At 37.4% G+C, this 17,459-nt stretch overlaps 1 protein-coding gene across 8 annotated transcripts in view; it reads left to right on the top strand.

Moving 5' to 3' along the window:
* Positions 1 to 17,459, top strand: part of GABPB1 (GA binding protein transcription factor subunit beta 1) — a gene marked incomplete at its 5' end in the record, with an annotated part of 68,491 nt that overhangs the window by 23,058 nt on the left and 27,974 nt on the right. For all 8 annotated transcript variants that reach the window (XM_082387969.1, XM_082387973.1, XM_082387975.1 and 5 more), the window contains one exon: positions 15,083 to 15,190. In XM_082387969.1, coding sequence (XP_082244095.1) covers positions 15,083 to 15,190 — 108 coding nt within the window. Of the gene's footprint in view, positions 1 to 15,082; positions 15,191 to 17,459 lie in introns of those variants that run through there.

Here is a 17,459-nt window from a genome sequence, read left to right as displayed (position 1 = left end):
GAACCCATGTCCCCTGCACCGGCAGGCAGACTCCCAACCACTGCGCCACCAGGGAAGCCCGGAAGAACACTCTTTGACATAAATCACAGCAAGATCTTTTTTGATCCACTGCCTAGAGTTATGGAAATAAAAACAAAAATAAACAAATGGGACCTAATGAAACGTGAAAGCTTTTGCAAAGCAAAGGAAACTACAAACAAGACGAAAAGACAACGCTCAGAATGGGAGAAAATATTTGCAAATGAAGCAACAGACAAAGGATTAATCTCCAAAATATATAACTAGCTCATGCAGCTCAATATTAAAAAACAAACAACCCAGTCCAAAAATGGGCAGAAGACCTAAATAGACATTTCTCCAAAGAAGACATACAAATGGCCAAGAAGCACATGAAAAGCTGCTCAACATCACTAACTATTAGAGAAATGCAAATCAAAACTATAGTGAGGTATAACCTCATACCAGTTAGAATGGGCATCATAAGATAATCTACAAACAACAAATGCTGGAGAGGGTGTGGAAAATAGGGGACCCTCTGGCACTGTTGGTGGGAATGTAAATTGGTATAGCCACTATGGAGAACAGTATGGAGGTTCTTTAAAAAACTAAAAATAGAATTACCATATGACTCAGCAATCCCACTAGTGGGCATATACCCAGAGAAAACTGTAATTCAAAAAGACACATGCACCCCAATGTTCATTGCAGCACTGTTTACAATAGCCAGGTCATGGAAGCAACCTAAATGCCCATCAATAGACGAATGGATAAAGAAGACATGGTAAATATATACAGTGGAATATTACTCAGCCATAAAAAGGAACGAAATTGGGTCATTTGTAGAGACCTGGATGGACCTAGAGTCTGTCATACAGAGTGAAGTAAGTCAGAGAAAAACAAATATCGTATATTAACGCATATATGTGGAACCTAGAAAAATGGTACAGATGAACCAGTTTGCAGGGCAGAAATAGAGACACAGTTGTAGAGAACAAACATATGGACACCAAGGGGGGAAAGTGGGGGTGGGTGGGTGGTGGTGGTGTAATGAATTGGGAGATTGGGATTGACATATATACACTAATATGTATAAAATGAATAACTAATAAGAACCTGCTGTATGAAAAAATAAAATAAGATTCAAAAATTAAAAAAAAACCTTTTATATTGATATATAACATATAGTGGTGTTAATTATATTAACCCAGGTTAACATAGTGTACGTTACATTAATATTGTACGACATGAATGTTGTCCAACATTAATGTCATGTTGTACATTACATCCCTAGTACTTATTTACCTTTTAACTGGAAGTTTGTACCTTTTGACTGCCTTCATCCAATTGCCCCTACCCCCACCCCCTGCCTCTGGTAACCACAGATGTGATCTCTTTTTCTATGAGTTTGTTTGTTTTTGAAGTATAATTGACCTACAACACTGTGGTAGTTTCTTGGTGCACAACATAATGATTTGATATTTCTATACATTAAAAATGATCACTACAATAAGTCAAGTTACCATCTATCACCATACAAATATACTACATTATTATTGACTATATTCCCCACTGTCTATTTCATACCCATAACTCATTTATTTTGTAACTAGAAGTTTGTGCATCTTAATGTCCCTTACTTATTTCTCTCATTCCCCACAGCATACCCCTGCCCCATATCTTACTTTAAAATGTTGCAACTTTTTGCAAATTCTAAGGTAGGTGCCTGTAAGAATTTTTGACTGGTGGTTCTAGAACAGCTCTGTCCAATAGAAATATAATGTGAGCCACATGTTAAATTTAAAGCTTTTTATAGCCACAAAAATTTATTTAAAATAAATTTTAATAAAATTTTAATAAAGTAAAATTTATTTAAAAAATAAAAACATGTGAAATTAATTTTAATATATTTTATTTAACCCCATATATCCAAAATATTTCAACATGTAATCAGTATAAAAATTATTAATGAGATATTTTACGTTTGGACTAACCACATTTCAATGCTCAGTAGCCTCATATGGCTAGCGGCTGCTGTATTGGACGGTTCAGTTCTAGAACATACTGAGTTGAAACCTTTGAACTCAGTTTGGTACTGATTTGATCCACTGTCATTGAGAATGGCCCTGAGCTGATCTTGCTTCACTCTCCTGTTGCTGGTTATTAGATAAGTTCTGGCTTGCTGTCCAGATTACTAACTTGGCAGGTCCAAGAGTGATTCTGAGGGTCCCAGACGAAGCCATTATCCATACTTACTGATTATGTTCACAATTTTCTCCTTTGACTCAGCAAACATAGACTTGACCTCAGATTATTTTGGATCAAATCTGTCAATTTGAGTTGCTGCCAGTAAAAGGAGAATATCCAGGCAAGTTCCAGCCTCATTCAGTTATGAGGAATTTAGTTACAGGTTGATAGGAATTCATTGAGCATTCTATTGATTCTGCTGTTTTCTAGAATTTGTGAAGCTCTCAGCCTAATTTACATTTAAAAAGTCAGGGCTTCCCTGGTGGCGCAGTGGTTGAGAATCTGCCTGCCGGTGCGGGGACACGGGTTCGAGCCCTGGTCTGGGAGGATCCCACATGCCGTGGAGCAACTAGGCCCGTGAGCCACAATTGCTGAGCCTGCGCGTCTGGAGCCTGTGCTCCGCAACAAGGGAGGCCGCGATAGTGGGAGGCCCGCGCACCGCGATGAAGAGTGGCCCCCACTTGCCGCAGCTGGGGAAAGCCCTCGCCCAGAAGCGAAGACCCAACACAACCATAAATAAATAAATTAATTAATTTTAAAAAAAAAGTCAAATGTTGTGACTTTATCAGTTATCCCAAGTATTTCTGCAGTTTCTACGGTACCCAAACATTGTTTATTTATTCAGTGAAAGAATACTTATTGAGCATTTACCAAGCACCATAGCCCAGGCGCAGTGACAAACTGTAGCCAAGTAAATGGGCACATTTAATGTGGTTTGATAAATGCCATGATAGAGATAAACTTAGGATGCTAGAAGAACACACAGGAAAGATAATTGAGTTAATTTGGGGGCCATCAGGAAAGGCTTCTCCGAGGAGATAAACTGAACTCTGAAAAACAAGTAGGAATAAATATGGCAAAGTGGGTATGGAGAGAAGAACACTGTTTTTGGCAGAGGGAATGTTGTGTATAGATGCCCAAAGATGAGAAAAAGAGCCTAGTGCAACATATTGTCTGGAGTATAGAATTCAGTGTGAGTGGGGGGCAACAGCTGCAGATGCCAAATGTGAAAGGCCTTGAATCTCATGGCAAAGAGTTTGACTTTATCTGAGTTAACTGAGGAGGGACATGATTTCTCTTTAAGAATGATTAAGAAGTTTGGTTAACAGAGTGGAGGATAAATTAGAGGAAGGCAAGACTGAGGCATAGACACTAGTTTAGATGTGCTCTAAGGGAGAAAGGTTGGAAGCATGGGCAAGGATTGTGGCAGAGGAGAAAATCCAGTCAACAAATATTTATTGAAGGCCTACTGTGTATCAGTGGAAAGAGGTAGATGATTTGAGATTTAGGGAGTAAAAGTGGCAGGTCTTGATGATTGTTTGGAATTGAGGGGGTTGTGGAAGGAGGAGGAGTCAAAAACGACTCCAAAGTTTCTGACCCTAGGGAACAAGCCAGTACTTGGACAATTTGAATTTTGAAGTGCCTTGGGATGTACAGGTGGAGGTGTCTATGCAGGTGAATACTTGGGTCTAGTGCTCTGGAGAGAGGCTTGGACTGAAGATAGAGTTGGAAGTCGTCAGGTAACCATGGCTAAGAAAGGTAAAATCTGCTAGAGGAGAGAATGTAGAGAAAGGAAAAAAGGGCTGAAAAATGGAACACTGAGGAACTGCCAATATTTAAGGGGAAAAGGAAAGGAATCCTGTGGAAAGACACATTAGCTACCATCCTAGCCTCCAGGCATTTTGTAATTTAGATAAGACACATAAACATGAACTATTTGGTGACCAATGCAAATCAGAGTATAATTTGGTGGCGAGTTTTGTTGTTTTACCTCTATGTTCAATGTGAAATAAAATTAGGTGGGTAGAGATAGTGGTTAGTGTTTAGGCCAGGGAGTAGCACTGGTAGTGCCTGCATTCAGTGGGGACATCTGGCCTATGGTTACTAGGAGGTTCAGACTGGAGGTAGAGCATAGTGACTATGAGTCTGCACTCTGGAGCCAGATTGCCTTGGTTCAGATCCCCACTAGCAGGCTGACCTTGGGCAGTGTAACCTTCTGTGCCTTGGTTTCCTCATCTGTAAAATCATGATGATAATAATTCCTACTTTATATTATGTGAGATTGAATGAGTTAATATGTGTAAAATTCTTAGGCTGTCGGTTTTATAAATGTCAGGAATTATTGTCATTTAATAATTGGTGAGTTGGTGGGTCAAATGAGAACACACAGGGTTTTGAGCAGGCTTTCACTGGTAAAGTGTCATGGGAGAATCCAAGAAGGGCATTTTCTCCCTGACTCCCAGCTGGGGGCAAAGAATGTCCTTTTAATAGAGGCTTTAAAGATGGTAAAGAGTTGTGTCTTGTACTTAAGTCTTGCTCTCCTGGTGTAGTAGTGAAATTTCCTCAGATCATGATTCCTGAAGAAAGTTATTATGGAAGGAAGTTTTTTCATAAGCTTTGTGAATATGATTTCACTGGATCCTTGGCCTTGACTTTAGGAGATCTTGACCCAGGATCAAGTTCTTAGGGGAGTGGGGAACCTTACAGAGAAACAGTCACTCTTGTACACTGATAGTGGGAGTGTAAATTGGTATAATCTTCTGGTAGATAATTTGACAATGTCTGTTACAATTAAAACGTGATTTTAAAAAATCTAGCAACTAAACTTTTCAGAATAATTTCTATAAAAATGCAAACACAAGTGCATGTTTTATGTATGTGGTGTTGCAGCACTTTTGTAAAAATGAAAATTTAAAATGGGATCGAATAATTAATGGACTCATACTCCGTGTATTTGTTTCCTCTGTCTATAGTGTAATAGTTTCCTGTTTGCTGTAACAAATCATCACAAACTTAGTGCCTTAAAACAATGCAAATGTATCACTTTACAGTTCTGGAGGTCAGGAGACCTAAAATTAAGATTTCAGCAGGGCTGTGTTCCTTCTGGGGGCTCTAGGGGAGTATCCATTTTCTTTCCTTTTCTAGTCGCCTAGGAATCCCTGGTAAGAGAAAAAAAGCAAGCTGTAAAACAATGTAATATGTTCCCTTTTCGTGTGTGTTTTTTTGGTTTGTTTGTTGAAAAAGAAGCAGGCATTGTGTCTATGTGCATTTCAACATGCATAGAAGAGATCAGGAAGGATACACACTAAACATTTAAATAGTGGTTACTTCTGAGGAGTAAAAACACAAGGAGGTGTGGGGATGACTTTGATTTTGAACTATACATTTCTTGTATACAGTGAACACATATTATTGTAATTTTATTTTTATGAGTGTACATGACCATAGTTGAAAAAGTAAAAAATACAAGGCTTATGGTAAAAAACCTGCAGTCCCTTGTGTCATCCCTTCCCATTCCAGAACCCTCTTTCCCAGAGGCATCTATCTTATGTTTTAGTATTTTTTTTTCTCTAGTACTTCCCTTCATATTTCTAAATCACAAGGGTATGCTATTTCTTGATTTTTCTATTTTAGATATCTTTGACTTCCTACTTATGAAGATGAAGTTTTAGTTCTTTTAAACCAAACAATCTCTATGCATATTTTCCTTGCCCTTTATCCTCTCAATAGAATTACACCAAAAATTTTGCTTGGATTAGTTTTCACTGGTTACTGCAGCCCTAGAACTATTATTCTTTGCTAACCCCTGTCATATATGTATATATTGGGATTACAATTCCTTTCTTGTATAGTTATTTTTCCCTCTGAAAAAGAAATTGTCTAGTCTTTTTCTTTTGCTGAGATTTCTTATATCCATGATTAACCCACCTCAAAAAAGAGAAAAGTTTTACTCTTAGGAGATTTACCAGCATGTCTTTTCCTTGGGAACCTCCTTCCTTGGAAACTCTGTCCTCTGGCTCCAGCCTGGATTTTCTTTCCAAGTCTGCAGGATGTTGGGGTCTCCCTTTACCATCATCTGTGGGGTCTTCTTCCACTCTGTTTATATTGGATCCCTTGTTTCCTGAAGCCCTTAGTTCTTCTTTCTTGTTTACTCCTGGCTTTGGTGGAGCATATCTTCTAGTGGTTTTCTGAAAAAAAAAAGTAAATGGGAGATCATTTTTTTTAAGGTGTATTTGAAAATGTCGTTTTATTTTTAAGGTTAAAAAACGGGAAAAATTCCACTAGACAAAATGGGAATGGGAGAAAAATCCAAATAATATTGGAGTTCATATGATGATTTTTCCCTTCAGAGGAATTACACAGGGAGAGACTAAGCTTAAATCCTTGGAGGACATGCTATTTTACATCCCAGCAGATTCCCAATGTTTTCTACATTGAAAGGAGGTCATAATATGCATCTTATCTTTTGACCAAAACCAGTGCTTTTTGGTAATTTTTACCTTTCGCTTGTCTCTTTTGCAAAATGGAGTCAATAACTGTCTTGGTTAGATGCATATTAAGACTTAGCAAGATGCCAGGCACTACTTTTATTATTACTGAAGTTGTTTTCTTATGAGAATGTAAAATCTGATGCCCAAGAATATCTTCATACATATACACATGGTTAATAATACGCTTAATTTTACTTGGAGTCCCATTTTACATCTTTTTACCATTAATGTTCTTTCAACATCTAATTTTCTACATTAAAGGCTTATCTGTAATCTACTTTTGATGAAAAACTTTTTAATAAAAGTTTATTTATTTGATAGGTAAAAAGTGGATTTATTTATTTATTTTGAAAATTAATTAATTAATTTTGGGGCTGCATTGGGTCTTCATTGCTGTGCGCAGGCTTTCTCTAGTTGTGGCGAGCAGGGGCTACTCTTCAGGAAGTCCTGAAGGGGATTTATTTAGAGAGAAACACGCTCTACAGACAGAGTGTGGGCCATCTCAGAAAGCGAGAGCGGCCTTGGGAGAAACACGCTCCGCAGACAGGGTGTGGGCCATCTCAGAAGGTGAGAAGGGCCTAAAAGTTTATTTTTAATTACATGAGCAATATCTGCACATTATGGAAAACTTAAGAAAGAGGGAAGACTAGAAAGAAAGAGAAAAAATTCGTAATTTTCATTATCATGGTATGTTGTTTCTAGGTATTTTTCTATGCATTTTTTACATAGTTAAGATCATGATATATTCAAATTAGAGTCCTGATTCTTATACTATTACATATTCTTTGTAAATAATATTTTTAGATAACTATATTATTATGTTTAAAAGATACATTTATCTTTTGGACAGACATACTGAAATATTTACAGATAAAATGATATGGGGACTTCCCTGGTGGCGCAGTGGTTAAGAATCCACCTGCCAGTGCAGGGGACACGGGTTCGAGCCCTGGTCCGGGAAGATCCCACATGCCGTGGAGCAACTAAGCTCATGCGCCACAACTACTGAAGCCCACGCGCCTAGAGCCCGTGCTCCGCAACAAGAGAAGCCACCGCAATGAGAAGCCCGTGCACCACAATGAAGAGTAGCCCCCACTCACTGCAACTGGAGAAAGCCTGCACAGCAAAAAGACCCAACACAGCCAAAAAAAAAAAAAAATGATACGATGTTGTTACTGAGTCCAAGCTTGTACTGCTCACCGCACAACAGGGCAGTAAATTGAGAGACTAGTTGTTGGGGCAAGGAACAGTGACTTTATTCAGAAAGCCAGCAGACTGAAAAGATGGTGGACTAGTGACCGAAAGAACCATCTTACCCTAGTTAGAATTCAGGCTTCTTTTATACTAAAAGGGGAGGGGGCGTGGTTGGTTGTTGCAAACTTCTTGGTGTCGGAATCCTTTGTTCTTGCATCTGTCCACTAAGTCAGGTCATGATGCTCCTGTAAACCTCCAATAAGACATGTTATTATCTGTTCTGCAATTTTATATCTCTGTGTGAATGGAAAAGTGTTAGCCCATTCTCAAGGCTCTGACCTTTAAAGGTATATCTTGTACATTTCAGGCTATAGACAACATTCTTAACTTGTAGCAAAAGCAATAGAATACAAAGGTTAAAGTAAAAGAAACAGATCCAATATGGAGTCAGATTTGTTCTCCCCTATTACAACGTTGTGAGTGTGGGTGGGAAATGGGCTGGGCATAATCTATATTTAAGCTAGGTGGTGGCTATGTGGAGTTTCATTATACTGTTGTGTCTATTTTTATATATGCTCAAAATTGTCCATAATAAAAAGTAAAATATATAAATAAAAGACTACAACATTCCATTATGATCTATCTTAATTTAACTATTGTTTGTAGTAGGGCATTTCAGTTTTTCCCTATTTTAAATAACATTGCTGTTAATATATTTATATTTCAAAGAGTTTTCTTATGATTTATATGAGTGGAATTACTAGGTGAAAGAGTATGAACATTTAAAAAAACTTTACATGCAGGGCTTCCCTGGTGGCTCAGTGGTTAAGAATCCGCCTGCCAATGCAAGGGACACAGGTTCGAGCCCTGGTCCAGGAAGATCCCATGTGCTGCGGAGCAACTAAGCCTGTGTGCCACAACTACTGAGCCTGCGCTCTAGAGCCCACGTGCCACAGCTACTGAAACCCGTGCGCCTAGAGCCCATACTCCGCAACAAGAGAAGCCACTGCAACGAGAAGCCCATGCACTGCAATGAAGAGTAGCCCCCCACTCGCTGCAGCTAGAGAAAGCCCGCATGCAGCAACGAAGACCCAATGCAGTCAAAAATAAATAAATAAAATAAATAAAATTTTAAAAATTATACAAAAAATAAATAAAAACTTTAGATGCATACACAGTGCTAAATTTCTTGATGCAAAACTTTAGAAGAATTTTATTGGATTTATAATTGTACTCATTGAGCATAGGGGTGATATTGCAAATTTTTTTTTTTTTTTGATATTGCAAATTTTATCCTAACTTTTTTTTTGTTTTGGGTTGCGTTGGGTCTTCGTTTCTACCCATGGGCTTTCTCTAGTTGCAGTGAGTGGGGGCTACTTTTTGTTGTGGTATGTGGGCTTCTCATTGCAGTGGCTTCTCTTTTTGCGGCGTGTGGGCTCTAGGGTGCGAGGGCTTCAGTTGTTGCAGCACGTGGGCTCAGTAGTTGCAGCACACGGGGCCCTAGAGCATGCGGGCTTCAGTAGGTGCAGTGCGTGGGCTCAGTAGTTGTGGCGCGCAGGCTTGGTAGTTGTGGCTCGTGGGCTCTAGAGCGCAGGCTCAGTAGTTGTGGCACATGCGCTTAGTTGCTCTGCAGCATGTGGGATCTTCCCGGACCAGGGACTGAACCCGTGTCCCCTGCGTTGGCAGGCAGATTCTTAACCACTGCGCCACCAGGGAAGTCCTATTCTAAAATTTTTAGTGAGACAAAGTTTATCATTAAGTATGTTATACAGTAGGCTTACATTTTCTAAGTGTTTTTATTCATATTCTTTTTTTGAGTGCTAATAACAATTCACATAGAACTAGTACTTTGTAGTCTTAGAGAGAGTTTTCATGTCCAATAGATGCTATAATTCTTACAATAGCTCTTCGAACTATGAATTATAGAAAATCAAAACAAAATAGACTTTAAACTTTACAAATGTAATTATTGGTAGTAGTTCCTGTTACCACTAGATGGCCCTCTCAGCATGTACTTTTGAGCAAAAGTAGCAAGTTTATAGACAGCTTGAAGTTCCCCTATAGATCTTATTAAAATACATTTTAATTGGAGTTAAAAATGGTTTATATCAGGTTATATGATAAGCTTTTTTAGAAGTAGTAAAGATATTCAAGGTGGAATTTATTAGTGGGAGTTTTTTGGATTTCTTCTCAAGAAGAATGGAGTATTAAACTAAATGGCATTCAGTACCATACACACAATATATTTTCAGTAAGTATTTTAAACATTCTTTAAAATTTATTGAATTTAATTAGGCTTCTCCATATGCTTGTGGAAAAGTTATTTGCCACACCAAAAAAAAAAAAAGCAACCTTTTCTGCTAAGCCTTTAACTGATCTTATGTAAATCCAACACTTTATCTCTGAGGATTTAATATAGAGGTACCGAACTAAGTAAACTGAGGGCTCGACATGGAACTATGGTCCCCTTGGTCAATTTTGTTGTCATAACTCAATTGAGTTCCTCTAAGGGTCAGAATTACTCTACTATGATGTGCATGTTCCTGTCCAGTGAGAATCAGGAGTGAAATTGCTACATTTTGGTATTTTTGTCATTGTAACGTTCACTAAATTTCTTGACAAGAAAATTAGAACAATCTTTGATTTTGGTCTTACTTGATCTCACATGTATTTTCTTCCATTGATATTCAATATTATTACATCCATTGCTCTCCTTTATAATGAGTATTTTGTATTGCCCATTTTACTAACTTGAAATGAAAATCATAGTTAATATTATCTAGCTGCACAACTTCAAAAAATCATTATGATGCCCTAATTTTAATGTAAAGGAGAAGTAGAAGGAAAGCAATTTATAATAAAATGTGTATTTCAATATATAAGTACTGGAGCAGACTACACTAGATGAAACAAGAGGTAGTCAAATGCTTGCGCCTGTACATAGAATGACTATGAATCACTGTGAATGTGGTAGCTGTGAAAGCTGATTATAATACATATTGGTGATTCAGATACCCAAGTGACATTGGCATTGGTGACATGATTTTCCGAAATGGTGGAAAACTCTTAGTAAAGTTCTGAATAAAACAAAGAGATGCATCGTTGCAGTCTAGAAAATTTGGGGTGCATTAATACTGTGGGAAAATTCGTTTTGTTTACATATTAGTTAAGTTCTAGTCTTAGATATATTCAGTGGGACCTTTGAAAGTCAACAAGACATGTGACAATTCTTTGCCATACCGGATTGTTTCCTGCATTGCTGGACCTCTAGTATCTCTGGCACTTGCCTTTTAATTGCTGATAAAGTATTCATCCCATCCCTCCTCCCAGTAATCCCTAAAATGCCTCTCTACAAATCCAAAGGGTCCTCTAGGGGGCAGTGCTGCTACCATTGAGAACCACCAATTTAAAAGTATCTAGCTACATTAATCTACACACCTGTATTGCTCACGGAATTTCAAAACCACAGTAACTTAAGCATCCTAGGTCCTTAAATATGATGTTTTAAATAGTTAAGAAAATTGCAGAATTATGTAAGAAGTTGATTTGTTCAAATGAATCATTGTTTTGTTGCAGTTCTTATAAGCAGATCAATATGTTTGCTATTTTAGGTCCCTAGTAGCCTCCATATTCTTTATTTTTTCCACTCTTTCTGTTTAGTAAGTCAGTAGTATATAACTTTGTTTAATGTCCGCATTTACTTAGTTAACAGTCACACAATTTGTCCCTTAAAAAAACCCCATTGTCAAATTTGGAAGATATTACAGAAACTTTGTGAAATGGAGGCAAATTTTCCCATAATCATACCACCCTAACAACTGTTAATATTTTCAGTATTTTGTTCTGTATATGTATATTTTGACATTCAAAAATTAGTTTTGTGTCTTATCTTTTCACTCAACATGGCATAACTTTTTAATATTATTATATAACTTCAAAACTATTATTTTAAATTACTGCATCCTATTCTGTTAGGTTCCACAGTTTAACTGTTTTCCTACCTTTAGTTTGTTCACGTTATGAAAACATACACACATACATATTTTTTATCCGTTTCAGTATATTTTCATTTTTCCTTTAGGATAGGTCTTCAGAACTGGGATCATTTATTAGGTCATTAGGATTAGGCTAATATTTAACAAAAGTTACATTTTTTTATAACCTGTTAAATATTGCAAATTGACTTTAAAAATTATTTACTTCACATTTTTTGAGCATCAGTGATACTGAACATATTTACTCTTGTGAATTATTTCTATTTTCTCTTTTAGAAAGTGTGTGGTCTGCCCTTTGACTATTGATCTGTTGGGTGCTTGGTGGGTTTTTTTTTTTCTCTTTTCGAATCAGACCTTTTAAATAATATTTCAATGTTTCTTACATTCATTTTTGTGCTATCTTTGATTTTAGTTTGATTATTTTATTTGTATTTTTATGAGATGACAGTTATTTACTTGTACAAGATAGTATGTGATATCAAGGAAAGAACATGGGATGTGGAGTCAAGAAATCAGGGTTCTAGAAGGAGATATTTATAATACATATTATATCTGACGAAGCACTCATATACAGAATGTATATAGAATGCTTACAAATCACTAAGAAAAAGGCAGACCATCCAATTTCTGAAGAATGAGGTAAAGCCCTAAACCACCACTTCATAAAAGATATCCAGATATTTAAACCATCTGGCAGTATGTATGCTGAATGAATGCAGATTGATTTTATATTACTGTGTAAGACATATTTAAAAATGTGTATTTGGGGGAAAGACTTACTTCATGTAAAACCAGGTTAATATTAAATTTTGGTCATCCAGACTATAGAACACGGTCTTTGTTAGTATGGCCAGTTTAGATTTTACTGTATTTCTGTAGAAGAGAGATCAGTTTTTTTTTTACCTTATCCTGCCTTTAGTAGAACGTTATTATTTCAGATTCTTTGCCTATTGAATATGCTATTAATTCATATCCAGCTGGTACATATTCCCTAGGAAAAATCCTTCATTAAAGAACAGTAATCGCTTGATTTTAGTGCTTTTAGTGGGATTAAGGAATATTTTGGGTTCCAGTGACTCCACCAATGTATGAATGAGAGAATGGGAGGAAAAAGGAAAGGAAATCAGACATTCAAGGGTGAAAATGTCGTGAATGTCACAAAAAGGCATAAAAGACCCCCCACATAAAACCCACAAGTGCATGTGGTTGTTTTTCGTATTCTTCACTCTAGGATATATTATGAATATTTCTATTCTTACAAAGAGAACAACTATAAAAAATTCTTTACTGTCTGGTGACAAATGCCTGTTTTGGACATGTACATCTCACCTAATCATGTGTGAGCCTCCCAGTATTAACATCTGCTCCTGGTCACTCTTTTTATGTTTGGTTATTTCTGTGTTATGAAATCTACTAAAAAATACAATAATTTAAGCACAAACTTGTGTTCTTTTGGGGACATTTTTATTTTTTTTTTAAATTTTTTAATTTTTTAATTTTTTAATTTTTTTTATTTTTTTTAAACCTAGGCAACCAGATGCCAGAGTTTTTCTCCTTTTTTTTTTTAAATTAATTAATTAATTAATTTATGGCTGCGTTGGGTCTTCGTTTCTGTGCGAGGGCCTTCTCTAGTTGTGGCAAGCGGGGGCCACTCTTCATCGCAGTGCGCGGGCCTCTCACTATCGTGGCCTCTCTTGTTGCGGAGCACAGGCTCCAGACGCGCAGGCTCAGTAATTGTGGCTCACGGGCCCAGTTGCTCCGCGGCATGTGGGATCTTCCCAGACCAGGGCTCGAACCCGTGTCCCCTGCATTGGCAGACAGACTCTCAACCACTGCGCCACCAGGGAAGCCCCTGGGGACATTTTTAAATCAACGTTTAATCAACCCTTTTAGATTTCCTAACACCTCTAATTATGTGATGCATTCTGTTCCTTTCTGGTATAAATAACCTCTCCAAGCTCTGTCAACATTCTTCTCACACACATACTCCTTTCCCTTCTTTCCTGAGTAATTCCTGTTCATACCAGATTGGGATATACTAATCAACCTGACGTTCCTCTCTTATAATTTATTTCCCCTCAACTCAAAGAGTATTCACTTTTTGAGACAAATTCATACCCTAGGCACATTTTTTCTTGTGTAAATTTCAGGGGTTCCATATCTTCCCATCCCCACAACCTTCAAATTCTACCTGTTTGCCTTTCCTCCAGATACATATAACATCATTGAATAGTCTTTCTGGATTTGGGAACTTTCTTCTTCTAGAAGTGTCATCTTTTGAATTTGAGCATTTCTGATACTTTCAAATCTTTCTTCCCCTAGGTACTCCTGACATGATCTTTCCCTAACACATATTTCAATATTTCTTATTCAAGATGACACAAACACACATACACACACACACCCCCACCCTAGGCTGTGACATTTTCAGGTATCTTGTATTCAGGATGTGGGGCATACTTACTTTATAGGTTCTTAGTGAGACACACACTCTATTGATAATACTGTTAGACTCTCTTTTCATTATTTTCATTGAATGTGAATTGTGCCTTTTTTTTTAATAAATTAATTTTATTTATTTATTTGTCTGCATTGGGTCTTCATTGCGGTGCATGGGCTTCTCATTGCGGTGGCTTCTCTTGTTGCGGAGCACAGGCTCTCGGCATGCAGGCTTCAATAGTTGTAGCACGCAGGCTCAGTAGTTGTGGCTTGCGGGCACTAGAGCGCAGGCTCAGTAGTTGTGGTGCATGGGCTTAGTTGCTCTGCGGCACGTGCGGTCTTCCTGGACCAGGGCTCGAACCCATGTCCCCTGCATTGGCAGGTGGATTCTTAACCACTGCACCACCAGGGAAGCCCTGAATTGTGCCTTTTTCTGAAAGAACTTACATGCACATTGCCTGTACGAGGGTTGACAATACTTATTTTCAAATTCTGAGCACATTCACTGTTGCTAAAAAAAGTTATGGCAGATTTATTTTAAATTTTGTACCACTTAAAGAGGGTAATATATTTACCTTATTTCTATTTACATTTGTGAGAAAACTTTATTGCTGCAACTCCTCCAGTGAAAACAGTTTGTTGCTAGTTTTAAATTTTAGACAAGCTTTCTTTGCCACTTACCTCTTCTATTTTTTACCAGCTATGTTCGGAGAATTCAAATTAATTTTATTATCCTAGCTAAAAATTTGATAAGAAAGAAAAATCTGTTCCCAAAATTCAAATAAAAATTGCTTTTGTATGATCTGTAGTTTCAGAGGAACTATATCACAACCTTTTGAAGGTCTAATTGAGAACTGACTTATTAGTAAAGACAGAAGGGAAAGAAGTTATGTCATAATGTATAAATGGAGATGTTAAATTCATCTATGTTTTGTTTAGATGTCCCTGGTAGATTTGGGAAAGAAGCTTTTAGAAGCGGCTCGAGCAGGTCAAGATGATGAAGTTCGTATTTTGATGGCTAATGGAGCTCCTTTTACTACAGACTGGGTAAAGAATGATTTTAATGTTGTGGGGTTTTTTTGTTTTTTGTTTTCTCCTCCTCCTCCCCTTCCTCCTCCCCTTCCTCCTCCCCCTCCTCCTCCCCCTCCCCCCCTCCTCCTCCTTCATCTCCTTCTTCTTCTTCTTCCTCTCATTTTTGAGTTTTTCCAGTTAAAAGTTTAGTCAGTATTGTGTTTATAAGTGGTGAAAATTTAATTTTTTTGCAAATTTGTTTGCAATTTTAGAATTATAGCTTGCTTTTAAAGAGAATGGTTCATATAATTTTTTTTATATAGACAACCTTATCCAAATATTCTGTCTACACATGGGTTTTTCTTTAAATTACGGAGTTCAGTAATGTAGGATGAATGTAAAATGTAGCTGCTTGGGATTTAATTTAAAGGCCTTATAAATAGCACAGGTAGAATTTATAATTCAGAAAAAACAAATTTGGTGTTAATGTTATAATTGATTCTAAAAAAGGAAAAATGTTTGCATTTCAATTGATACTTGTAAAACTATTGCAAACATCACCCAGAAGGAAGAAAGGAAAGGGAAGAGTTCTTAGTAATTACAGAAGGCAATTGTGAAGAAGACAGAAACCATAACTCTATTTAATTCTGCAGGTAAATCAAAAGGGATATTCTTGGGAATATGGAGGGTTAGGAATCTGGATTAACTCTCCCACTGGTAACAACTAAAAATTCCAGAGGTTTTTTTTTTTTAATACATTTATTTATTTATTTTTTTTAGCACCTTTAATTATTATTTATTTATTTATTTATTTATTTATTTTTGGGCTGTGTTGGGTCTTCGTTTCTGTGCGAGGGCTTCCTCTAGCTGCGGCAAGCGGGGGCCACTCTTCATCGCGGTGCGCGGGCCTCTCAGTATCGTGGCCTCTCTTGTTGTGGAGCACAGGCTCCAGACGCGCAGGCTCAGCAGTTGTGGCTCACGGGCCCCAGTTGCTCCGTGGCATGTGGGATCTTCCCAGACCAGGGCTCGAACCCGTGTCCCCTGCATTAGCAGGCAGATTCTCAACCACTGTGCCACCAGGGAAGCCCCAGAGTTTTGATTTTGTTGTTTTTAGCTTACTTGTTCCATGTTCTTTTTAATTTTTCATTCAAAACAATATTCTTTATTATGGAAAATTTCAAACATAAATCAACCCCTGTATACCCTTCAAAAATTATCAAATCAAGTGAATCTTATTTCCTCTATAACCCCATTTACTTTCTTTGTTTAGTATTATTTTAAAGTAAATTTCAGGAACCATTTTGTTTCATCCATAGATTTCAGCATCTGTCTTTAAAAGATAAAGATTTTTTGACTGAGTATATTAAAAAAAAAAATCTTAAGGGCACTGATGAGTTAGAAAGAAAGTAAGGGATTATCAACCTGAAAAACTAAGCAAAGGCCATAACCCAGAGAAATTTCACCCTTAGAACATTTGCTAACTCAGTAAATTTGCCAGTTGGTTTTCTACTTCCCTGGCACAGGTTACTTAAGATAAAGACCTGAGACTGCTCATAGAGGGAAGTCTCCTAGAGATCCTTTCCCCATAATACTGGAATCCTAAAGAGATGTACCTTCATTGTAAGGGTAAACCAGAAATACCCCCTCCCTCCTCCTACCTGATCCTGCCCCTGCCCCTGTTGTTAGGGTACTGCAAGGCAAATGAACTGGCTTGAACTAAGGTACCAAATGGAGAGAGGAAGAATTTTGTTGACGAGAATTTGGAGTCAAAAGCCATCCTTTGCACACATTTGTGGCCTTAACTCATAAATACTTATGTATTCTGCAAAACTCTGAACTGAAGAATGAATTTAAAATTATCTTTGGACTAGAGGTTACCCTTGGTTCCTGACACAAGCAAATGAATATCCTTTTTGGAGGAACCTGCATTCATCCCACGCTTCATATCCACAAATGAAATTCCAAGGAAAATGAACAGTCAAAAATAACTGAACACTGGGACTTCCCTGGCAGTCCAGTGGTTAAGACTCCATGCTTCCACTGCAGGGGGTGCGGGTTTGATCTGTGGTCGGGTAATTAAGATCTCGCATGCTGCGTGGTGCGGCCAAACAAAAAAAAAAACCAACAAAAACTGAACACACAAGGACACAAGGCAGCTTGGACAGTAAGCCACTGGAACAACTGAAAACATAAGCAGACCTATAAGGACTTTAGATAAGATTTTAATAGCAGATTAGGAATAGCTGAAGAGAAAATTAGTAAACTGAAAAACAAAAAAAAAATCATTCAGAATGTGGTGCAGAGA

The sequence above is a fragment of the Balaenoptera borealis genome (genome assembly GCF_965194805.1).
Source record: "Balaenoptera borealis genome assembly, chromosome: 3".
NCBI classification, from domain to species: domain Eukaryota; kingdom Metazoa; phylum Chordata; class Mammalia; order Artiodactyla; family Balaenopteridae; genus Balaenoptera; species Balaenoptera borealis.
The sequence above is the reverse complement of the archived record's forward strand: the minus strand, read 5'-3'. Positions and strand labels throughout refer to the sequence as shown.